General features: G+C 50.3%; 7 protein-coding genes across 7 annotated transcripts; all 7 read left to right on the top strand.

The window, feature by feature from the left end:
• Positions 1-2,392: 2,392 nt before the first annotated feature.
• On the top strand, positions 2,393-3,802 carry F5J12DRAFT_209477 (uncharacterized protein). Its single transcript, XM_051738431.1, has 4 exons — positions 2,393-2,496; positions 2,549-2,820; positions 2,887-3,244; positions 3,331-3,802. Exons 2-4 carry the CDS (start codon positions 2,551-2,553, stop codon positions 3,675-3,677), a joined length of 975 nt encoding a protein of 324 aa, XP_051598798.1. The 5' UTR covers positions 2,393-2,496; positions 2,549-2,550; the 3' UTR covers positions 3,678-3,802.
• Positions 3,803-8,993: 5,191 nt separating this feature from the next.
• F5J12DRAFT_783824 (FAD-linked oxidoreductase) lies at positions 8,994-10,945 on the top strand (the record flags this gene model as incomplete). The annotated part of the gene is made up of 8 exons (XM_051742922.1): positions 8,994-9,143; positions 9,221-9,298; positions 9,377-9,679; positions 9,744-10,006; positions 10,028-10,048; positions 10,282-10,495; positions 10,546-10,657; positions 10,713-10,945. 8 exons carry the CDS (start codon positions 8,994-8,996, stop codon positions 10,943-10,945), a joined length of 1,374 nt encoding a protein of 457 aa, XP_051598797.1.
• A 1,258-nt stretch (positions 10,946-12,203) lies between these two features.
• Positions 12,204-13,879, top strand: F5J12DRAFT_209314 (uncharacterized protein). The gene is made up of 6 exons (XM_051738429.1): positions 12,204-12,512; positions 12,590-12,864; positions 12,912-12,968; positions 13,018-13,149; positions 13,204-13,716; positions 13,771-13,879. The coding sequence occupies exons 2-6, from the start codon at positions 12,679-12,681 to the stop codon at positions 13,855-13,857; spliced, it is 975 nt and encodes a 324-aa protein (XP_051598796.1). The 5' UTR covers positions 12,204-12,512; positions 12,590-12,678; the 3' UTR covers positions 13,858-13,879.
• Positions 13,759-14,657, top strand: F5J12DRAFT_209309 (uncharacterized protein). Its single transcript, XM_051738428.1, has one exon. The coding sequence runs from the start codon at positions 14,013-14,015 to the stop codon at positions 14,475-14,477; it is 465 nt and encodes a 154-aa protein (XP_051598795.1). The 5' UTR covers positions 13,759-14,012; the 3' UTR covers positions 14,478-14,657.
• Positions 14,449-14,946, top strand: F5J12DRAFT_209316 (uncharacterized protein). Its single transcript, XM_051738430.1, has one exon. The coding sequence runs from the start codon at positions 14,606-14,608 to the stop codon at positions 14,864-14,866; it is 261 nt and encodes an 86-aa protein (XP_051598794.1). The 5' UTR covers positions 14,449-14,605; the 3' UTR covers positions 14,867-14,946.
• A 573-nt stretch (positions 14,947-15,519) lies between these two features.
• On the top strand, positions 15,520-18,311 carry F5J12DRAFT_840541 (uncharacterized protein). Its single transcript, XM_051746106.1, has 7 exons — positions 15,520-16,204; positions 16,260-16,446; positions 16,497-16,529; positions 16,588-16,707; positions 16,756-16,839; positions 16,902-18,238; positions 18,288-18,311. Exons 1-6 carry the CDS (start codon positions 16,017-16,019, stop codon positions 17,868-17,870), a joined length of 1,581 nt encoding a protein of 526 aa, XP_051598793.1. The 5' UTR covers positions 15,520-16,016; the 3' UTR covers positions 17,871-18,238; positions 18,288-18,311.
• Positions 18,312-20,894: 2,583 nt separating this feature from the next.
• Positions 20,895-23,303, top strand: F5J12DRAFT_840524 (uncharacterized protein). Its single transcript, XM_051746105.1, has 6 exons — positions 20,895-21,287; positions 21,341-21,368; positions 21,423-21,512; positions 21,560-21,619; positions 21,669-22,054; positions 22,105-23,303. Exons 1-6 carry the CDS (start codon positions 21,097-21,099, stop codon positions 22,976-22,978), a joined length of 1,629 nt encoding a protein of 542 aa, XP_051598792.1. The 5' UTR covers positions 20,895-21,096; the 3' UTR covers positions 22,979-23,303.
• Positions 23,304-23,358: the final 55 nt, after the last annotated feature.

The following is a 23,358-nucleotide window of genomic DNA, read 5'->3' as shown; positions in this document are numbered from 1 at the left end:
CCATTCTTGAATATGGATCAATCGTGGTCGTTTGGTCCGGCCCCCTTCTTTCCTTTCGTTCTGTTTGATCTGCTCTTGTCATCATGAGAGCAAACCACCATGTACAACAACACATTCATACCGGATCATGCACCACTGAGCGTACCAACAGAACAACAGTCTCAGGGCTTGACATTCTGAAAGGATTGTCATCTCGGACACAGGCATTATTCTGTAGCACCGGGCTATGGGTTTGCCACCCTCGATGTGCAAGAATCGCAATGTTTCATACCATTGACATGGTAACTATCATTCCTGCGTCAAATTCTGCTGACTCATTTCTCGTTCCAGCGATGATCGTGCTGTCTCGATCTCCGAGGTCTGCAAACTGCCTCCACATTCAATGTGGTGTCCTGACACGTTGCTTGCGGGCACTGCAGTTGTCAGGTTGTCCGACTACGTCTGCTCCGCTTCTAGTGCCCAATTCGAGTCTAGCCTGCCCATCTAAACGGAGAATGGCGTGTAAGCTGCTTTCCAGTGGCCCCGGCGTCCTCTCACTACATTCTCAGAGTGCGCAGGCCACATTGCCGTTGGAGTATATTATTTGCGAAAATGGAACATCATCTATTGTGAGTCGCGTGAGAAGAGACTCACCGCACGAACTAGCCGTGGGCAGGGTGTAAACTCATAAGTCTGCTGTGAGCCCCCATTAGATTGTTGGGACCTGTCAGGGGAGACCCCGGGTCACTGTGTGGAGTGAGACACCTGGTCTCTCCCTTTTTTAGGAAGGCAGAGAAGGAGGGCAGAGACTCGTTGCACGAACTAGCCGTGGGCAGGGTGTAAATTCGTAAGTCTGCTGTGAGCCCCCGTTAGATTTGGGACCTGTCAGGGGAGACCCTGGGTCACTGCGTGGAGCGAGACACCCGGTCTCTTCCTTTTTAGGAAGGCATAGAAGGAGGACAGAGACTCATTGCACGAACTAGCCGTGAACAAGGTGTAAATTCGTAAGTCTGCTGTGAGCCCCCGTTAGATTTGGGACCTGTCAGGGGAGACCCTGGGTCACTGCGTGGAGCGAGACACCCGGTCTCTTCCTTTTTAGGAAGGCATAGAAGGAGGGCAGAGACTCATTGCACGAACTAGCCGTGAACAGGGTGTAAATTCGTAAGTCTGCTGTGAGTCCCCGTTAGATTTGGGACCCGTCAGGGGAGACCCTGGGTCACTGCGTGGAGCGAGACACTTGGTCCCTCCCTTCTTAGGAAGGTAGAGAAGGAGGGCAGAGACGCCGTTTACATGATGTGGTTTGGCCGTCGCCGGCAGTACGCAGACACACGAAGGCAACGAGGGCACGCATTCCTACATTTCCATATCGGACAGAGCTCACGATGCGCTCACAAATATTTTGCTACTGACATTATTTACGCAAACTGCTGTAAAGTATCAAAAAAGTATGTGCACGCTCGATGCAAGTGGCGATGAGACACGGGAATACACCTTGGAGAACCCGGCCAGACCCTCCAAGCTGTATCTTTTATAGTTCCCAAGCACAGCGTTAAAACCATTTCGCAGGACCATGTTTCAGCCGGCTCCACTTTGGGGTTTTGTTCCAGAAGATCTTTGGGAGCAATACTCTCGTTTGTGATCACACTTCACGTCACCAGTTGTGCTCCGAGTCCCTCACACCGACTTCGGATACTCGGCTCGGCTCACGTCTTATTTTTCGCACAGCAGGTTTCTCTGCTCCAGAGCCTTGGCGATTATCTGCCTTGAAATCCATGAACTGACGCTCATAGAAGTGCAGGTATCCGTATTGGGGAAGGTGTGAAGCGGATTGTGAAGCGGATTGTGAAGCGCGTTGGGTGGATGCCAAACAGATGAGTAAGTGATCTGATCATTGCGGGCGTCCAGCGTTTGATACCACTGCCTCTTCACGAGCCCTCCCTTCCAAGACACATGCCGAGTACTCCCTCCTCTTTCATGCTTTGTCTCAAGGCCTCGCCGCAGGTTGCCCTCAATCCATATCTGCCACAATCAGTGCTTCCTAAATCAAATATTTATGTGATGAGATCGTCTACTCATGTAAGTCACTATCCTCAAACAAATGCAACCCTCCATTCTCTCTGCGCAGTCAGTAGGCACGGACCATTGCTCTTGCTGGTTCCTAGCTCGTCAACCGGAGTGTGGCCACGTGTTCACCATCTCAACACTTTCATCGTCGGTCAAAGACACGCTTTGATTTCTCTCATTCTTAAATATGGATCAATTCTGGTCGTTTGGTTTGATCCCCTCCTTTCCTTCCGTTCGGTTTGATCTGTCCTTGTCATTGTGGGAGAAAACTACCATGTACCACAAAACATTCACACCGGATCATGCACCGTTGAGCATATCAACAGAACAACAGTCTCAGGGCTTGACATTCCGGAAGGATTGTCATCTCGGCCACAGGCATTATGGTGCAGCGCCAGGCTATGGGTTTTCCACCATTGATGAGCAGGAACCACAATATTTCATTCCATTGACGTGGTGACTGTCATTCCTGCGTCAAATTCTGCTGACTCACTTTGCGTTCTAGCGATGATCGTGCTGTCTCGATCTCCGAGGTCTGCAAATTGTCTCTACTTTTACTGCGGTGTCCTGACACGTTCGCGGGCACTGCAGTTGCCAGGTTGTCCGACTATGTCTGCCCCGCTTCTAGTGCCCGACTTGAGTCTAGCTGCCCATCTAAACGGAGAACGGGATGTAAGCTGCTTTCCAGTGGCCTCGCGTCTCTCATCGCATTCTCAGAGTGCACAGGCCACATTACCGTTGGAGTATATTACTGGCGAAAATGGAACATCATCTATCGTAAGTCGCATGACATGTACTCTTATTCTCCTCATCCAGGTCAAGGTCTCACCTGCTGTCAATCAGGGCTGGAACATGCAGGACCACACCTCCGGTCATGTTATGGACCACAATGCCACACCTTCCTTCCCGCGCACAAGTCTTCCACTACCCTATATTATAGCACAGTCGTCAGGATTTCTGCAGACAAACGTGGATGTTTCGATATTTGGGGATCTATACCATGATTCCGTTGGACCTATGATGGGCCTGAGCTCTATACCCGCCTTTCATGATCACACCGCAGGCCAGGTGTTCGACTCAAATGCGTCAGGGCTTTCAAGCCGGCTATCGTCCTTGCTTCCGGAACAGTATCTGTCAAATGACTTCAACGACAACGTTCGACTGCGTCTCGAACAAGCCCGAACAGAGATGGCATCACCAGGTCAGTTTCTCTTGAATTTTCCAAGGCAACCGATCGATCGGTGCGTCGTCTTTCTGATACGTCTTGTGCGACTAATTCGTTCCTAGAACACACCTCCCGACCCGTAGTTCTTACACAAGTCCAACCTCATCGCAGTCAGTCTCAAGCTCTTGCTTCATCGCTCACGATCACATCTCGTTCTATCCCTCCTCTCTGGTGTCCAACCAGATTCCATCCTCTCAGTACCCGCAAGGGCATTTTGGAAACCCCCTCCCCGTTCAACCTCACCTTACGATGCCCACAGATCTTCCAGGCCTTCGTGAATTCCGTGCTGGAAGCAGGATGGAACTGCATGAAACAAGCACTTTCGACAATCGCGCAGCATACACCCTCAGCGATCACCCGTTACCTACTCTCCCCGATCACAGTGCAGGTCCGATCTCGGGTGGGATAGCCAATTATAGGAAAGTTGACAGAAGCGAATGTAGTTCGATCGGCTTATACATGCAGTCAGTCGCTGCCTGCCAAAAAATTCCTGCCGTTACTCCGCGAGCCTCATCCGCTGAACCACTTGTCTCGTATTGAGGATGAGGGTGGGGGACCTTTCAGGGCCACGAACCACGAGGAGACTGCCCAAGACACGCTTGGTTTGCGATCGCAGTGTATCCAAACCCTGTGGCTGGCGGTATGACAATGGCACGAAATGCGGTGCGCCTGTAACGCACGATTGTGCAAACCATTTTGCCGCAGTTCATGGCCTCAAGAACATAGCACGAGACATCGAAATCATCTGCCGCTGGTGCCCTACAAAGAAACAAAGGAAGGTCATACGCAACAACATGCTGAGGCACTTGAGAGAAGTGCATTTAGGCTACCCACGCGCGACGGACACCAAACGCTAACGGCAAATTTGCGATTCTCCACTGACGACACCAGGGAATTTTTTCCCTGGGTCATGCCTCTCCGGCCTACAATTGTCCTACTTACGCTTCTGTGACTGTGGTAACTTACTAACAATTGGGTTGTACTGGTATGCAGCTACCAAGTGGCTTCTACTCTTACGTCTATTTTGCGAAGTCAGCTCAGCAGTTCATTTATTACCTACCTTTTCTGACTACAAGCATCATTATATTCCCCACCACCTGTTTTGTCTCTCCATCACTTGTCTTGCTACCGGGATCTCCCTGTCCCACTATAGCGACTGTATTGTGTTGTGTTTCCTGCCTCGAATGGTTTGGCACAGCGAGTGATTGTGGACCGCAAGTCTCACTGCCCATTCCCCATACTACAATTCATTCATCACTAACTACAGCATGCGCGCCTTTACATGAAGAGAAAAACACCCGTGTTGCTGCATCAGTCGTCCCAGCCTGCCGAACTAGCGCCGCCGTTCGGGGCCGCTTTCACGCCTCTCTTGTCTATGACCCTACTCCACTGCTGCTAATTTTGCGATCAGGTCAATTTCCCAATATTGACTCATCCACTTGAGATTATCGCTGCCCTCCCAAACTCCCTCATGTTCGCAATTTGACAACATTGTTCTTACCATATTGCTGAGCGGCGCAGCCCTAAAACCAACACAACCTGTTCTTGTCACTTTAATTCCCGCGGTGGGACCATCCGCCGAAGCTAGTGGTGTAGAGAAAAGGGGGGAGGGGGGGGGGAATCACAATAGATGTTGTGGTCCCGGTGTGAATCCCATGCGATTGCCACATTGTTTCGCAGGAACGACCTGGCGCTCTCCAGAAATGAATCTCATTCATTCCTGAACCCCCCCAGTCCCCCTCTGACTAATAATGGAAAAGGAGAAGATCGAAATCTGCCAACCAGTTGAGTGCAGCTATCGCATCGCCGAAAATTTCCTACAGGCCAGAGCCGTGGGAAACTGACTGGCCAACACCTGTCAGAACATACCTACTTTTCAATCTGGCATATGATCCCAGGCGTAGAACACTCGCCTTTTTTAAAAAAACTCTGGATCAAAGTGCGTGAGGGAGTGACTTCCTTATGTTGCACTATTCTATTGTAGTTAATGGCCTAGCACAGGCCCCCTATGGCCTATCATGCCTTACCAGCGAGCGAATGCCCTAATGGCAGAGCCTGTGGCTCCCCATTAGTCTGCCGTTCCCGCCGGATGTTTTAGACGCTCCGCCTTTGCAGTGAGGCTGGTTTAGTACTTCCGCTAGTCGTGTAACTCTATCTACGCAGATCCAACACTTGCCTGTAACCCTGCAGCCCCCACCACATGTCTTTTGGGCGCTCCGTATGACTCGCCGTCTAGTTTTGATTTTGAACCAACCCCCTTGATGTGGCTAGTAAGCTCGAAGAGGCAAATATTGATCCGTGGGCTGGTTGAGCCCCCACAACTTTGCATATTAGAAAACCGCTCGGTGCGGTGTGGGTCGACGGTCAAGAAGGTTAAGGAAACAAGAATTACAGGTTAGAGTCGCATCAATTAGCCAAAAATTCGCAGTCCAGCGTTATCCTGAGGCTGAGGTCTTACTTCTAGTTCCCAATTCGAGTGGCTGATAAAGGAGCCAGAGCATAATGCAAATATCACACTTAAAGTATCTCACCACAGAAAAGTTAGATCGACCCATTCATGCCTACTTCATAACAGATACCTCTGATAGCGTCCTCGTTGAGTTGGAAGAACCGAACGGAGATTCAATTATGGTTGATTGGAAGGTAAGCACAGAGAGCAGCAGGAGACGTATTTTCCGCAGTGAAGCCCTGTCAGTGTTCAATGCCACCCGATCCTAGACGAAGACTCTAATCAGGCAGGGTTCAGTACACGGAAGCGATCAGTCTCAACACGACCTATCAACACATACCCCAACCCACGTTCGCGAACTGGAGGATTCCGGCATCCAATATCTAAGTGGATTCCCAACTTCAGTGCTCGTACAGAGGCACATCCCTAACTCACCTGCAAGCATGGTGATGATATCGCTGGGGATGTGATAAAATTAAGGGAGACGGGCCGAAGCTTGGCATTAAGTCAGTCGAAACTGGTCACAAAACCCACAAGTGAGTGGGCGCATGATAAAATTCATGCCTGTTCGGGTGTCTGACGGTCGTGGAATGCGAAAATCTCTTGGTACACGAGAGTAATTTTGAGGCTTCGGCGTACACCGGCGACGCTATTGGATATGGATTCCCCAAACTGATGAATGATTTGGACGTAGCTTTGTGCTACGTCCGTACCCGTTCGCTTTGTACTTTCTAGCTTACTGTCGCTCACCAAGGCCGTCGGTAGTTTGGAGAGTAAATTCTGCCAATTGAAGGACGCCCATTCGAGGATGAGCAACCTGAATGGATCATATTCCTGTAACGAGTGCTTGCAACTTACCTCCGCGCTCTACTTCAGGGATGGCTGCTCAACTATCGTATCCAAAGCTCGCAGACGGTCCAAGACCACCTGAACGGGTGCGATGGATGACGTTCCAGTTAGGAATAACCACCGCCCCATGACTTCTGATCATGCCCCACGCTTCGATCTTCCGTTTTTATCACCTCCGACCACCTGTTGATGGTCGCACCATGCGATGAGACACTTATTAGGATACTCCCCGTGGTAGGTGATTGACTCAGAGGTATCGTGGTCGTCGTCATCAAACCCGGCCATGCCTGCATCTCATGAGCAGTATCTCCCAGACTACTCTGGTCGCGAACATCCAGACGTCCACAGATTTTATCGCAGTTTCCATGTAGACTGTTACGAATACGTCACCACTGCCCTCAATCTCAGACGAAGCTCCATCACCCTACGAGTCGCATACGTTCAAACACTTATCCCACGCTGGCAGCGGGAGCTTCGCAAAACCTCTGGCGTCGCTAGAGGCAGACCATCCTTATGAGAAGACGACCGATGTACCTCAACTTCGCAATCACATCCATTGCCTGCGGTTGGATCAATCCCGATGGAATTGCCTGTAAAAAGCCAATTTATTCCCGTTGCGAAGGTCATTTCGCCACTGCACACGGCACCACGAAATCGGCATCAGTTGTCAGAGTCGTGTGCCGTTGGTGCCCTGTAAGTGCGTGAAGAGAGGTGAAACGAAAAGGTTTCGTTCGGAATATAAGGGAAGCGCATATGAGGTACTAGTGTCCAAAGAAAAGAGAGGCTCACGCACCTCGGAAAGGAAGAAGTTACCAGTGATCATATAAGATGCAATTTCCTCGGCCGGATAGGGTAGTAAAGCGGAGATGCCCTCGAGTCAGACAAGTCCCTCACGGACGTTGTGTACCGGTTATGTTCTTATCTTGTACCAATTGATTTAGAGTTGGATCTCAACGGACTTCTCACGCATAGTATTAGTAGAGAGTGGAAAATGTCCTCCGACAGTATTGATCAAACTTCCCTCTCACGATCAAAACGAACGCACTGGCACGTGCCTAGCCATTGGCGTCAATACACAAGAACACTCCCAGTACAGTGCAGCGTGTGAGAACGCGGTGAAAGTTGGAAACGGTGACTTACTCGATGAGAATTGGGGCCCACAACATTGCTAATGACGTAAAGATCGAGAGTCGGGATATAATCACTCACGAAGTCTAGGTCATGTCTGCGTTTCTCGGCGCATGACCAAAAAGCCAGAACGAGATACGAATGTTGCATCCGAGGGAATCATGTCATGTACAAACGATCAGGCGGGTGTCAACCGTCCGCGTCCAAAAGAGGTAAAAGAGACACCTAAGCAAAATCAACCACCTTAAGGCCCAGTAGATGCTAAGCATTGAGCCAACACAAATTTTAGTGGCTTGGATAGGGTGTATCTTGAATTTCAAGGAAAGGGTTTCGCCCGTGACCACCGTCATCATCGAGTGCCTACTGATAAGATGAAGATATGGATCAGCACATGACCACGGCACAGTTCACCTCAGCCTGTCGAAGGATATCTACAACCTAAAGGAAACAACAGCACAGGAGAGATCGGGAATCGGGACTTGTTCAAAGGCACACCTACGACTTACCTTTGCTGTACCACGGTGACGGTCACTTTCCAAGTTCCGAGAATAGCCGGTCAATGAAGTACAACGAAGGGAGATGTTGCACCGGAGGCTCCACTCATCAAGCTCAATCTAAACAGGCTATGCGATCCACAACCGAGCAGACGTGAGTATAACGTTTGATGTCTATACCAAAAAAAACTGGCGGTCGTGGTGACGGGAGAGAACTTGGCATGTACTATTGAGCCAAGGTTCAACAGCCCCGGAAAGAGCTCGATATGGTGTTGGAGATGTCCTGTCCAGAAGATCACTCACCTAGCAAAGTCTACTACTGGCTGACCTGACATTTGCCCCTTGATCCTGGTGGTGACTGCCCTCGTGCACTAGAGGTGGCTAGCCGGAAAACTCCGACGTATTGCGTGATGGGTGGCCCGATCAACGCTGTGGGGCGCTGACTCAGCTCTGACAGTCATTTTTATAGCGGGTATCGTGAAGCACACCGTGGTTCGGAATTGCTATGACCCACCGCTGCCCGACCTCGTTCCTGGATGTTCGGGTCACTTGCAGTCGGAAGGAACTTGCGTTTGGGCATATTTAAAAGTACGCCCACATCCCGTTCCTTTGCGCCCACTACTAGACCTGCTCACACCAATACTCTGCAGCATCTTCACGATGTGTGTTCTACGATGTGGCGTGTTTCTCTCTCTACATAGGATTAGTATTCCACGATAACACCTGTCGTCGATCAATTGTAGGCTCTCGCCTATCTCACCCGTTACCGCCTTCATTGCGGTGGGAATACATCTGCAATCGACGAATGTTGCTTTCTACTGGTGACATATCTAGCTCAGCTGCGTTCAATTTGTGGGCAGACGCAAAGTCATACCCTGACCTGTCACTCGGCCTTCCCTTCTACCCTGGTTCATCACCAGAAACGCCGATTCCGATAGCCAAAACGAAGTCCACGGTCTTTATTCTCCTTCTACGCTCATACGTCGTGTAGTCTCATTTCGATACCCTTCCTTGTGGACCATGCTCTTACAGGTCCTTGACCACCTGCTTCGGGTTCCTTCGGTAGGGCGTGAGGTAGAGACCATCCTACGCAGGACTTTCTTCGCGCGGGTACGTCGTGCGTGTACCGTGCTCGATGCTTTGATGGTGTGTTTACCCATCATTCCATCTTTGTGTCCGGTCTGATAGTACGTGGGCAGAGTGACAGTACAGGATATCTTGCCACTCATTCAACGTCCACGAAACAAAAATAAAGTTATGCCGTTGGGGTACAGCGCAGAAGTCGACGAGAGTGTAGCAACGGCAGGCACCGCTCACGGTACTACCAGAGGTCAGCGGTCACACGGAGATGCCTCGAGTTCAGAACAACCCATTCACAAACATACCGTAGAAGGGATTATCCAAAGCATTGATACGATGGGAAACTTTGAAGATCGTCTTGCCAACGAGTCAGGAATTGAAGGGCGTGGAACGTGGATTGCCGTGAAGCTCGTAGGTAGTTTTCTGGGGCAGGGAAATATGCATGTAACTGACGCACTGTTTTTGGTCATCATAGCCCATGCTTCTCCCTCGTGCTGAGTCGCTTCGCAACTTCTCCCTGCACCTTGTTCACACGCGACCAGAATTATCAGATCCCGTGCTATTTCCCGGTACTCCAGATTCATCAGATCTTGCTGTCCTAGATAGGCAACCTTGTCGCCACTCGGGGTCTCCCTTGATGGAGGAAGACGTTCGAGATCTACAAGAACTGCACGCTAATCTGGGAAGAATCTGTTTGCCTGCGAAGGAGCGAAGAATCAAGATTGTGATCGACGCGGAGTATACTTGACTTCCTGATAGCCTGAACGACGGCACTAATATGTGCGTCAGCAACTGGTATCAGCCGCCGGTATTTGCCTTCAGTCACGCACTGATGGAATAATTCAACTAACTTCTTGAGGAGAATGTCTGGACAAGGTGATCATTCTCTGGCCCGAGTTCCCGCGGGTCGCAGAACTATAACCCTTAGTTTATGTGACGCATCAAGCCTATCTTCGGAGGTGAGCCACGGAATTAGACAACTTGCAATAGGCTGAATACTTTACCACCGACAGGACCCCAACCCACCTTGCTCGTTTGATTGCACTCTCACATAAGAAGGGGTACGCTTTAGATGTCAAGCTTGTCCGTAGTGCATGCCATCCACACAAAACAGTGTCACATATTCGCTCGTTATACACGATGTCCGTGTCAACTGATCCAGATTCCCTTGTATACTCTTCTAAGGTGGAGACCGATAGGTGCTACAACACGTGTGTTTCGGCCATCGTGCGTGCCATCGCTGATTACATTTGGCGTTCTATTTGGGGCACAGTTAGGGATCTTCAGAGTTGGTTCCTCAGGAATTAGTCAAGAACGGATTGGCCCGTGAAGAAGGTGGGGTGGACAAGCCGCGGACGATCGTTATTCCTCGAGAAGTCGTGGAAAGATGTACGCTTGCTCAGTTTCCGGAAGCATCTACGCGCCCTTTGATCATCGTTTATAGGTAGTATGGAAGATTCGTTGACAAATCATATAGTTGCCCGTATTATCAGCACTATACCCTGTGTAATGAAGCGCACGCCACGGCGCGTTGGGTGCCTAGAAATCTTCTACGATGGTCTGATGCATCCCCATCTTTCAAAGGTCATGCCTTCCCTTCCCCGACGCACAATCAAGATCGCGTCTGTTTTGGGACTCTGGGGGAGGAAAAAGCTGGTTGGTGGCGTGGGGCTGTGAACTGAGTGAACGATTTAGACACCCCAGTCACAAACCAATATTCCCGTCGTGGAGTGGTGTGATGCTGCGGGATGTCTTCTGGATTAGAAACCATCCAACGAACGTGCCAGGCTCATGTATTTGTTGCCTCTGCTAAGTTTAGCCACTTTTGCACTCACGGACTGGGTCCCTTATGGTTAGTCTGGTAATCAGACCACCGTCAGGCACCTCGGTTTCTATTTATCCTGCGGCAGAAGGTCCTGGGGACCCGAGATACGAGGGAAATGGTTCATTGCGAGGCATTACAGGTTCCTATTCATGACTGGGTCCTTCGTGCGGTCTTGCTGTCCAAGAAGCGCAGCATACGTGTTGCCAGATTGTGCTTAGCACTCCCAATCATCGAGATAAGCTCAGATGAGGGATTAGATCTTGGATACTGCCTTGCTCTGGTCTACTGACTCACATCCATCCTTTACAACCCTGGCAAAGAGCGAGGTGGACAAGTCTTCTGTCATGTTACTCATTACTTATTTATATCCACCGTATTCTGTGTCTTTGTAAACCGCACATTGTCTGACGCCGTAGTGCATACGCACGAAGTGGACACCGTCATAACTATGCGGCGACATGCTCCTTTTCCCAACGTTGAAGTGAGCTCATTGAAGTAAGTTTTGTGAGACCGATCTGAGGCTGGCGGAAGCAAACCTTGTACTTTGTGTTTTCAATTTGCCCGCCCCCTCCGTTGCCAAATACATCCTCCGGGAGTCCCGTGGCACTCCAAACCTCGCGTCAAGTCCCCGCATGTGTCGGGAGAGGTTCAACAGGTAGACGAGCCATTTTCCTGGGTGCGTGGTTGCCTCTCATGTACAATGGCACTGGCGGATGCAGTACACCATGGTTGCGAGCGGGTAGTACGCTAACATCCCGTCGATCACTGAAGAGTCCTCCGGTCGGTTTGGAGATTGCAAAGCGATGGATATCACTCTGCAGACTGTTATTATCATCTGGCGTGCACAGTCGTTTCTGGGAAGATGCGTGAAGTCATGTGAGTTTCCTTCGTTGCCTCCTTTCGAAACACGGCGTGATGACGGGTTGATCTCACACTGTTCGACCTACTAAACTTGTAGTGCGTGCTTTGGAAACACCAGGGGCAAGGCTACTCGTTGAAAGCGTTTCAGTCACCTTTACCACCTCAACGCCGACGATACCGCAATTTGCCCTTTCCCAAGTATAGCCACAAAAGGCACTTTTTTCCCTCCACCACCTCGACCCCGCACTTATCGACTGCCTTTCCCTTGATCTATGTACACTGCGATGTCATGTAAAGTTTAACAACACATCAGAACTATGTACTAATGCATTTCCGCCCTCCAACCCTCCTTCCTTCATGCCATACTCGGATTCCTTTTCAAGTGAAGCTGCGAAACACGTGCATCCTCTTTCTGGAACGTTGGACTTTGTGCCGCCCACCAGGCGCCACCACATGCCTAATTCATAAATCATTATCTCGAGAGTGTCGGATAACTTATCCGCCCAGGCACCGGTACAGTGATCCGTTGGACATACGTACATGTCGTGGAGCATCCGGGTAGGCACCTCAGAACTATCTGCACTTTTACCGCTGTTGGAACTCTGACACCCCCACTTGACCCCTGCTCCACATAGCGATAAATACAGGTAATAAAGGAACTAGCTTCACCCCTTTCCATATCTCGTTCTATCCAGACTGTTCCTCGTCGTGGGTTCAATCGAACATGCACCGCATTACTCCCTCTTCCTCGCCGGTAACCCCCTCTCACGCAATGTCAAGTGGGTCAACCACACGACTCCCTCAGCACCTATGTCTTCAACAGGACTATCACCTGAACCACATGCATTATGGTGCGATAGCCAGCCATGGCTATGCCATCAAACAACCTCAAGTTGACTATCTGCGGGGTGTAAGTCGCTTTCTATCGATTTCGTCGTCCTCTCATTCCATCCGTAGACACCGCGGGCCGAAATACCTTTGGACCATGTCGCTGAAACTGGCGCATTATCTATCGTAAGCTTTGCGGGTGTCCAGTCAGCCGAGGGTCCTCATCCAGATGAAGGTTTCTCCGTCGCTCAATCAGGCTCCGACCTCAACACTGAGGTACCAAGATACGGCTTGGAGTGGTCAATATGCACAAGCGAACTACCCCGTTTCAACATCTTACGCTGACGAAGATGGGAGGTTATCCATCGTAAGCCGACTTTCCGGCACAGCTACATATGTCGGGACTCATGTTGTAACGCAGATCAAGGGTCAACACGTTCAGCTGCTTCACCGTATCGCTCCTGTTCCAATTACTCAAGCCCACATTCCTTCCCAGAACTACCACCATGACACGCTACTTGTTAGTACCAAAACGCCCCATTACGACGGGGATGCACAGGGATGCACCTCCGGCGATGCCGCATACTCTGGCATTGCACTTTCATCACCAAACACCAGTATTATGTTACCCAATGTAGTAGAATACTCATTAGGATCCCCGTGGGAGAACGGGAACGTTTCAAAGTTTGGCAAGTCGCCCTTCGCTCATCATGCCACCACTGGACTTTCGACGGGCCTGGCATCCACAGTTCTCTTTTCGCCCACCTCAAATGTATCATGGTTGGCGTCTTCAAAACCGGTTGTGCCGCTACTTCAAGGTCCTTATCCTTCGGACCATCTGGACAGTGAGATCATTCCAGCGCCTGTGGAATTGGCGGCAAGTTCAACTTGGTCTGCAAGAAAGCCTTATCTACCTTCAAGCCAAGAGATAAAAGTGAGTCACTCGCCACTTATGCCATGTTCGACTAACCCACTTCCGCGATCTTAGATTCGCACCCACACCCATCGTGTCCCACAGTCCTTCCTCGCACGCTTCCAACCCTATCTCAATCCAACTCGAATGCCCAGGTTGTAAACTTACATGCATCAGCATCGATACCACTGTTCCCGAATTCACCCCTACCATCGCCGAGCGAGTTCTGTACGCATGACAACCCCTCTGGCGTTGGAAACGACAACCTTCCAACACCCACCGGGCCGCCAGTGGCAGATTATCTTCCTTCTGGAATTATGATCAACCGGGTTGAAGCAAGTCAAGCTAGTGGTCGTACCAGAGCTCGTCATCGGACGAAAATGAAGGGAATTCCATGTGTTAGCGAGACAATCTCCACCCGTCGTGCAGGTCATTCTGTCAAGATCCAATCCCGGAGCCGGATAAAACCGTCCGCTGTGCGCCCACTCACGGATCGGAACGTACCCACACGCTGTGGCTGGCAGAATGAAGATGGCAGACCGTGTGGTGCACCCGTCACATACAACAATTGTGCAGAGCATTTTGCCGCCGTCCATGAAATCAAGAACATAGCGGCAAAGGTCGAAGTGCTCTGCCGGTGGTGTGCCCTAAGTACGGAAAAGAAGGTCACTCGAAAAAACATACTCAGGCACCTGAGGGAAGCACATTTGTGCTGCCCCCGATCGAGAAAGGGAATCATAAAATGTTTTACCGACACTGACGACCTCGCTCCTCCTCTTTAGTGATCACATATGGCGCCATCTGTTGGTCGCACGCACCGCTTTGCCACTTTCTCCTCTGTAACGGTCTTGGTGACTGGCTTAACAAACAAGATCGCAAACGCGCCCTACACCATCTTTTGCACTGATCGATGGGCGAGATCATCTTCACGCGCATGCGTGATGCACAGGTAGTCGAAACTGGCGCTTACTGGTACTTGAGTATATCCATCCCTCACCCACTCTCCATGTATACCATTGTCGCATTTCACCCACCCGCTTGGTTTCTCGCATCACTGTTGCTGCACATCTCCCCGTCAGTTACAGTATCCATCATAGATTTGTCGTGTATTGTAGTTTCTTTCATCGTGCTGCATTTCCCATCACTTCATAATTTTCCTGACTTTGAATAATCTGACGCAGTAGAAACAGACAGAAAGATAGACAAACAAACAGATAGGCCTATTCACTACTACTAGCTGAAGTATCCAAGAGTGTGAAAGCCACGAGACTCTGTCATGTATGTAGAAGGGGAAAATGCCCTTGTTATGAAAACACTCACCGAGTTCGGCTGAGTTTGAAAGATGTCATTGGTGAAATACACACCTACACACTTGTGGGATGACGTCATTTGACCCTTCAGCAAGGATGGCCGGGGGTTCGGAATTTCGAGACCTAACCTTACTGTAATAACACGGCAAAGGCTTATCGCGCGTGCCTTTTTGACATAACAGATTTATTGGCACTTTACCTGGGCTTATATGTAGGACAAGACTTGAAATGAAGTACAAAGTGTGGTCAGGTCGACTAAACCTCAAGTTTAACCTGTAAAATGAAACAAAACTTGAAATTTTGGTTCGGAGCCATACTTAATGATTATATTTCATCACGTTATATAAATGTCGACTCAAATTCCCAAAAATCTGTTCAATGTGAGGCATTCTGATTTGCGATCGGTCGTGCGCGTGATCTCGATCAGCCCCACTCAAAGATATGATCTCCGCTTCGGACGGAGGGACCTCCCTCAGGGTCCCGTGGTGGCTGAAAAATAGATCGCACGGCAACACTTGTCAGGAGCTGTCCCCGCTCGTGATACATAAGCCGCCCTCCAACTCGAAGCAGGGGTGGGAAGGAACCTGGCTGACAGCCACCATCGGACTCTAAATTACTAAGGATCAAGTAACGTTCCACCCAAATCATGCCTCCGCACTACTTCAAATCAGGAAAGTCGGACTGGATACCTGCCCCGTGTCAGAAAACGAGACTCGATGGACTACACAATTGGATCTCGTTTCTCGATGAAGCTATGTCAGTAATAAATTCAGTTATGTAGGCTGTCAGCATCTGCCCTCCAGATGCCGTTGCTTCGGGTCAGCGATCATTGGTCCGCTGGCCAACAGCAAGGTGTTGCTTTGACCTTCTCTGGGCGATCTCTGGGTTTTAGCAAGGTGGACTTGTCTAGCTACCGTTGCATTCTTAAATGCGGCGGCGACTCAAACGTCTTTTGTTCCACATACCTTCACATTCTCTGTCCTTCCTCGCTCTCATCGGCCCTGCAAAACCATGGAAAGCAAGCCGTTCTCTTTACTACTCGATTCACTTACGATATTGAGGACGTCATCCGTACTGCCCTCTCATAGTCCACCCCATGCACAAGGTTGTCATCTGGATCACACACATCATGGTACAGCACCCTCGTATGGCTCTGAGGACATTGAAGTCCAAGAACTAGAATACACCCTGTCTTCACGGCAAGCGACATCTCACCATCGGGTTCTGCCAACTCACCCTCATTCTCCACTTCAGCGATGGTTGTACTTCCCTTGCCTCCGAGGCTCGCCTACCGTCCCCAATCACTTCCAACGTGGATTTCTTAACACCTCGCCAGCGAAGGCTGCAGTTGCCAAGCTATCCGATACTGCCCACTCCATTCCTATACCGCAATTTGGACATCACAAATACCCGTGTTAATCATCTAATTAGATATCAAAATGCAAGCGTATTTCATTTAATCCGACATCTTCGTATTCATGGCGTTTGCAGAATGCGCGGGTTGCATCACCCTTGGACAATGAAGTACCTACTATAAGCTTCACACGCCTCTAGTAACTTAAGAGTCCTAACTCGGTTCAAGGCTTTTCCCTCGGTCCCTCATGCTCGCACTCCAGCACAGACGACTGAGGCTCCGATCTACGATGACCATCCTCTCTTATCATCGCAAACTCCCCCCCAGGAACACGGTGGTCATCGCACTGTGAGTTAGCGCCGTCACCGCCATGCAGCGCTATTAACGCAGATCAAGGGTCACCCCGTTCCTCTGCACCAGCGCTCCGTCGCGATCCCAATCGTTCAGGCTCATATACCCTTCCAGGCGGACTACGTCGCGGTGAGGGCCCTACTATACCCTGCTTTAATCCTACACCGTCTCATGACCACTGGGACGCGCAGTACCACCCCTCTAGTCATATAGCACACTCTGATGCTTCACTTTTACCACCACCCAACGCCACTCCGTCGTCGCGCACAACGGGACGCTCGATGGGGTACTCGCGGGGCAACGAAAACATTCCAGAGTGTGAGGTGCCACTATTCGCTTACCATGCCTCCGCGGGACCTACGATGGGCCCGATCTCCACTCCCCTTTTTTGTGATCACACTTCACTCCAGTTTGATAGCTGGGCGGAGGATCGTGAGGGAGCAACCTGGAGCGGTAGTGCATTAGGCCCGGTAATTGAGTCGGGGATACCGCGGTGGGCGCCTACAAACCCGATTATACCTGCAACTGGGGAGCTGTTTCCCTCAGACTACTTGGGTAGTGAGAACATCCAAACATGCACGGAGCCGTCAATTTCTTTCGGTTCCTGTGTTGGTATAACCACGAATACGATGGCGACAGGTATCATCCACGACCCCGCCATGAACATGACCTCTGGCCGTGTTGACGATTATGGGAGAGTGAAGGCAACGACTCAGTCTTATCGTCATCTGAACTCAGACATATCTGCGTCTCTCTGCGAACTGCATACATTCGAACGCTTACCCCATGCTGGTGGCAGGAACTGTACAGTGCCTTCGGGACCGCAAACGGCAGACCGTCCTTATGAGAAGACGACAGGGGTACGTCAGGCTCGCATAGCCTGTGGCTGGATTAAGCCGGATGGGATGGTTTGCAACAAGCCAATTAGTTACCACTGCGAAAGTCATTTCGCTACTGCACATGGCATCACGAACATGTCATCGGAAGCCAGGGTCCGATGCCGTTGGTGTCCTCTAGGCGTGCAAAAAGAAATGAACCGAAAAGGTTTCATCAGACACGTGAGGGAGGCACACATGAAGTACCAGCGTTCGAAAAACAAAAGACTCGCGCACCTTTTAAAACGTCAGGAACAGTTCTCCCCCTCTCCTGTGATCACATAGGGTGCGGTAACCCTCGGACCACTTCCTTTCCGTGATTGTTGTTGCTTGCTCGCGCAACCAAGATTTCGAAACCGTTTTCCCTCGCGAGCCGCTGTACTATCTGATGGGCCACATCACCTGCGTGGCGCTTGTCCTGCAATCGGTCTCACTCGCGTTTATGTGATGTCCATCCCCCCCCCCCTCCGTGGATGCCTCCTCATATCCTTATCTTACCTTTCATTGCTTGTCTTGCGTGTGCCATTATTCCACGCTCATTGTGTTCGTCTTCTGCTTTGTGTTCTTTCATCGTGTTGTATCCCCCGCTGTCGACCACAAGGGTCATCCGTGTATTATAGCGTACCTGCTGTTCATATCCTGCCTTTTCTAACTCGAATAATCCGAGTGAGGTAGACATTGGACTTCGCAAGATCCTTCGCTGGGTATAGTGACATTAGAAAAACTTTCGCGGCGGGGTATGTCAGCTACAGCAAGAGTTGATTTAACTTAGAACCTACAGAACCTTCCAGCATCATCTCGGTGAAAGCTATTATACATAAATAGTTAGTATGAAGGGTCACTGATTGTCAACTGAAACTGAAAGGTGGTGCTTCGGGTTCTCAAGATCTCACCGGTCAAGTGAAATTCCTAAGGTGGAACAACCGCACAAGCCATGTCCAAGGTGTGATCTGTGCGAGTCGACGCTTGGTCCAGCCACAATATTGATAACATGCCATCTCGAATCCCCTGAATGGCAGTCTGCCTTCTACCTCCAGCTGCAAGTTTAGATACGTCATCAGGAAGCGAATAGATGGTTTAAGCTTGTTTAAACCCGTCACTGACTGGTCCTGACCACGATTCCGTCATTTCCTGTCCCTTCGATGGTACTGGTACGTAAACGCTACATAAGTCTTGGTTTCATTTGCACGTGTTCACAACGGGTCCCTTACCAGGTGCCGTAGTGCCCTCCCCGAGAAGACAAACTTCCTACTTGAAATGGCCATGCGCCCGAATGTTGTGGCACCACACAAGATCAAAAACGTCAAAGCTGGTAGTCTATTGGCGGCTCCCTTGCTAACCCGTGTATGTCTTCTCCGATCCCAAAGAATTATTCCGTTCTTCTCTCATGCAAAACAGCCAATACAGCAATGCTTTCACGGTGTGATCTTGGCTTGCCACTTTCCCATGAGATCTGTATGAAGTTAAAATGACACGACTCTCGGCAACGCCGATTGTTCGTTGGCCGAGATGAAACATTGTTCACAATAAAGGTGCTGCCCTCATACTCCTGAGCAAGTAAGCAGGGATGGAAAGTGAGATCAGGAACTTTATCGTCCCAGTAAAGTGTTCCGTCAATCCATGTTAGGCCATCAGAGTTTTCGCCTTCAGTCTTAAGGTTTGTGGTACGTATTTTCCTTTGTCAGTTTGCTAGGCACGCAGTAGGTGCAGGCATTTCTCAGTAATATTGTCCATATACATCGCTGCTGTAGCAGAACTTACCGTCCGCTAGGTGTTGATATGTCAGGCATGTTGACGGTCTGATGGAGCTGTCGAATATAGGTAGGTATACACATCGTGGCTGTCAGCCTCCCGTCGTGGAGCACGCCACGGACCTTGGTATGGACTGAACACCCATTCAAGGTGTCCTACTCCTTCCGTTTTTGTTTAGTGCGAACGTCGACCTGTGGCCCATCTGCACCCACATGCCATCCAAAACGGTATCGTATACCATACAAATCAATCGCGCCATTCTTTTTGAGCGAGGCCTGGACAGCGAACTATGACGCTGCATCTGTAACATTAAACAAACAAAAATAAAACAGCTGATTGCGCGACTTTTGCAGCACTGCTCCTGCGCAACTTTTTATACTACCCCTGCATAATTTTTAACACAGCCACCTTGTACCACTTTGCACTAGCTAGGAGGGCAGATAAAATAGATAAACGTAGGCAGGACGTGAACACAGTTCGTCGGCACCCTCCCCAGTCATCCCACCCAATCCACGAGGCCGTGATGCCCCACAGGGCCCGCTCGAACGCTCGACCCCCTCCCCGCCCCTCCCGCCTGGTGGCGGGATTGCTCCTTCGGGAAATTCCCACGGCATCGCCACCTGCAAATTCATGTGACCGCACTCCGCGCCACAAGTCATCACTGGCCTAGCGAACTTGGGCCCGTTTCTTGGCAAAATACCCATTATTACATGGGTTATGTACAGTAGCATCGAAACGAGTCCCGAGGAACGGGCGAGGAGTGCGTGTAGCCCTGACTCACTTGCTCCCCCGTGCACGTGCCCTGCTTAGTCAGTGACTGTGGGCACAGCCACCTGCAAATTTTCTGCGCATCACTGCAAAAGTCGCGCAATCAGCTGTTTTATTTTTGTTTGTTTAATGTTACAGATGCAGCGTCATAGCCAATAGGTCACGCCTGCGTTCTGTGGACGTGTACTCATTCCCAGCGTTCCTGATGCATCTCCGCCACGATGACAGGCTCCTAGAAATCCGGCTACACATGGAATTCTTTTTTTTCTTTCTATTTCTTAAGTGATGCCATCTGTGCATTGACGCAAGGATTCCGCTCGTCCAGATCCTATACTGATAGTCTCCGGTACTGGAATATAATATTTTGGAGTAACAAAATAGTGCGAACTCTAAAATAATCCAAGTGTTTACTCAGGTGAACAAGCAGTAGGCCAAATGAATAAAATGATCAGGACACATCTTATCATATATACATACCTCCAATGTCGGATGTCAGCGTCATTCCTGGCATGCACCAAGTGATCCATAGCTTGCTTCTGGGGCCTTGGTGGCTGTAAAAGGTACTTAGTGACATATAGACCCAAGATTGCGTTGACGATATAACGCAATGTTGTTGATAATAAGCATCGTGTCGTCGGTGTTAGTGGCCCAACCTGCCTTGTGACCTGTTTTGGGGAATTGCGAAAAGCGAATATGGGCCCTCCAAAACGAGGAAAGTACGGGAAGATCCGTTCGGAGTCATTAGTTTACTCGTCCCCCTCTGCGCAGTTGATGGGCGCGCGCTGGTTCCTAGCTTGCCGGTGGAGTGTAGCCACAGTGCCACACGTGTTCGCCGTCTCAGCACTTTCGTCGTCAGTCAAAGATACACATTGACTTTCGCCGTTTTTTTAAATATGGATATATCCTGGTGGTTTGTTCTGCATACCGATCCTTCCTTTCCCTCCCTTTCGTCCTGCCAGATCTGTCCTCGTCATTGTGGGCGCAAACCACCATGTACAGTAAAACATTCACTCTGCCTTTGCCGGATCATGCACGGCCGAGTACATCGACGGTGCAAGACTCTCAGAGCCTAGCTTTCCAAAAGGATTGTTTTCTCAATCACAGCCATTATGCCGCAGCACCTGCCTATGAGTTTACCTCCATTGATGTGCAGAAATCGCTATGTCCCATGTCCTCAACAGGGTAGCTGTCATCCCTCCATCAGGTTCTGCTCGCTCATTGACTATTTGTACCAGCGATGATTGCGCCGTCGCTATCTCCGAGGTTTGCAAGCCGTCTCCACTTTTCAGCGCGGGTGTCCTAACATGTTACTCGCAGGCACTGCAGTTGCAAAGCTGCCCGACTATACCTGGCCCGTTTCCAGTATCCGATTCCAGTCCGGTTGGCTATCTAAACGGAGAACAAGATGTAAGCCACTTTCCATCGATCTTGCTGTCCTCTCACCACGTTTCCAGAGTGCGCAGGTCACATTACCGTTGGGCTATATTGCCGGCGAAAGCGGAGCATCGTCTATCGTAAGTTCCACATGTGACAACTACTGCAAACGTTCTCATCCAGATCAAGGTTTCTCCTACGGTTAATCAGCGCTGGGACATACAGGACCACGCCCCCGGCCATGTCACGAACCACTGTGCCACACTTTCCTTCCCGCACACAAGTCTTCCACCACCATATGCCATAAGACAATCGTCAGCATACCCACAGAAAAACGTGGACATTTCAACCTTCGGTGGTCAAGACCATGGCTCCGCTGGACCTGCGAGCCAGGTGATCGATTCAGATACACCGCGGTCTGGGCTTCAGAGCCGGCTATCGCCCTCGGTTCAGGAAGTGCATCCGTCAGGTGACCTCACCAGCGACAACGTTCCACTACCTCTAGAACAGATCGGAACAGGAGTGAGGACGTCAGCGCAGATTCTCCTTAGTTTTCCAAAGCAACCGATCAAACAGTGGGTCGTATCCAATACGTCTTGTCCGACTAATTCATTCTGTACCTTAGAACGCATCCCCAGACCTCCTTCCCTTGCACACGTCGAACCCCATCGCAGTCCACATCAACCTCTTACTTTGCCACCGACGATCATATTTCGTTCCATCCATCCTTTCTAGTGCCCAACCAGATCCCAACCTCTCAGTCACCGCAAGAGCATATTGGATGCTCCCTGTCTCTTCACCCTCCCCTCGCGACGCCCGCAGCTCTGCCGGGTTTCCATAGATTTCGTGGTGAAACCAACATGGAGCTGCACACAACGGGCACCCTCGACAATCGCGCAGCGCACATCGGGGATGGCTTGTTACCCACACTCCCTGGTCATAGCGCACGCATCTCTGGCAACCACGCAACACACACCCTCGATGATGATACAACCGAGATGACATCTAGTGGGGTAGACAACTATAGAAATTTTGATGAAAGCAAGTGGAACTCTTGGCAGGCTGTGAGCGTTCACGTGCCATCACTGCCTCCAAAACGATCTCCGTCATTACCCCGCGAGCTTCATTTACATGACCACCTGTCCTCCGTTGAGGATAGGAACCTTTCAGGGCCGCTGCGTCATGCACGTGGTTGTGCTGTCGCCCAGCAACAAACTCCGAGGGGAATGCGAAAAGCACGTGTGGTCTGCGATCGTAATGTACACAAACCCTGTGGCTGGCAGGATGGCGAGGCCAGAAAATGCGGTATACCTATTACGTACTACTGCGCGGATCATTTTGCTGCTTTCCATGGCCTCGAGAACATGGCACGGGATGTCGAAATCGTGTGTCGTTGGTGTCTTCCAATGGAGCAAAAGAAGATCAGACGCCAAAACATGCTGAGGCATCTAAGAGAAGTGCACTTATGCTACCCACGTTCGAAGAATAATAGGCGCTAACGACAAGTTTGCTGCTCCTCTCGCTAAGCAATCCCACCTGCACGGTCTTCGCACATCTCAAAACAAAACATCATCGCCACTCACGTCCTGCTCTCCCCATCCGATCGACTCACATGTTCCGTACTTCTATATGACTTGCACTCCCCAGCTTCGCACTGAAAACTGCCTGCAGAAACGGCGGACTAGTGGAGGGCTGAAGACCCTGCCACCAGGATATCTACTCGCTTGTGGGGAATGGCGGGCCATAGGGGCCCTTGCTAGATAGTTAACTATGCTAGTATAGAACTGTTCCTTCTCTGACCACAGAAGGCAATGTTTCCCTGGGTCAGTCGTGTGGTTGTCCCACTTATCCTTTTGTGATTGTGGTAACTTCTTAAGAA

Source organism: Pisolithus orientalis, assembly GCF_024613125.1.
Source record: "Pisolithus orientalis strain OTSU chromosome Unknown F5J12scaffold_20, whole genome shotgun sequence".
In the NCBI taxonomy this organism is placed as follows: Eukaryota; Fungi; Basidiomycota; class Agaricomycetes; order Boletales; family Pisolithaceae; genus Pisolithus; species Pisolithus orientalis.
This window is presented reverse-complemented; position numbering and strand designations above follow the sequence as displayed.

Bases quoted from the DNA above. Each gene is read 5' to 3' on its own strand.
- F5J12DRAFT_209477 (XM_051738431.1), top strand. From the start codon at position 2,551: ATGATCGTGCTGTCTCGATCTCCGAGGTCTGCAAATTGTCTCTACTTT. The intron at 2,821-2,886 runs GTAAGTCGCATG...GCTGTCAATCAG, and splicing joins AAAATGGAACATCATCTATC to GGCTGGAACATGCAGGACCA. The intron at 3,245-3,330 runs GTCAGTTTCTCT...ATTCGTTCCTAG, and splicing joins AACAGAGATGGCATCACCAG to AACACACCTCCCGACCCGTA.
- F5J12DRAFT_209314 (XM_051738429.1), top strand. From the start codon at position 12,679: ATGCACCGCATTACTCCCTCTTCCTCGCCGGTAACCCCCTCTCACGCA. The intron at 13,150-13,203 runs GTAAGCCGACTT...GTTGTAACGCAG, and splicing joins AAGATGGGAGGTTATCCATC to ATCAAGGGTCAACACGTTCA. The intron at 13,717-13,770 runs GTGAGTCACTCG...CCGCGATCTTAG, and splicing joins CTTCAAGCCAAGAGATAAAA to ATTCGCACCCACACCCATCG.
- F5J12DRAFT_209309 (XM_051738428.1), top strand. From the start codon at position 14,013: ATGATCAACCGGGTTGAAGCAAGTCAAGCTAGTGGTCGTACCAGAGCT.
- F5J12DRAFT_209316 (XM_051738430.1), top strand. From the start codon at position 14,606: ATGGGCGAGATCATCTTCACGCGCATGCGTGATGCACAGGTAGTCGAA.
- F5J12DRAFT_840541 (XM_051746106.1), top strand. From the start codon at position 16,017: ATGGAAAGCAAGCCGTTCTCTTTACTACTCGATTCACTTACGATATTG. The intron at 16,708-16,755 runs GTGAGTTAGCGC...ACGCAGATCAAG, and splicing joins AACACGGTGGTCATCGCACT to GGTCACCCCGTTCCTCTGCA. The intron at 16,840-16,901 runs GTGAGGGCCCTA...TGGGACGCGCAG, and splicing joins TCCAGGCGGACTACGTCGCG to TACCACCCCTCTAGTCATAT.
- F5J12DRAFT_840524 (XM_051746105.1), top strand. From the start codon at position 21,097: ATGTACAGTAAAACATTCACTCTGCCTTTGCCGGATCATGCACGGCCG. The intron at 21,369-21,422 runs GTTTGCAAGCCG...TGTTACTCGCAG, and splicing joins GCGCCGTCGCTATCTCCGAG to GCACTGCAGTTGCAAAGCTG. The intron at 21,620-21,668 runs GTAAGTTCCACA...ATCCAGATCAAG, and splicing joins AAAGCGGAGCATCGTCTATC to GTTTCTCCTACGGTTAATCA.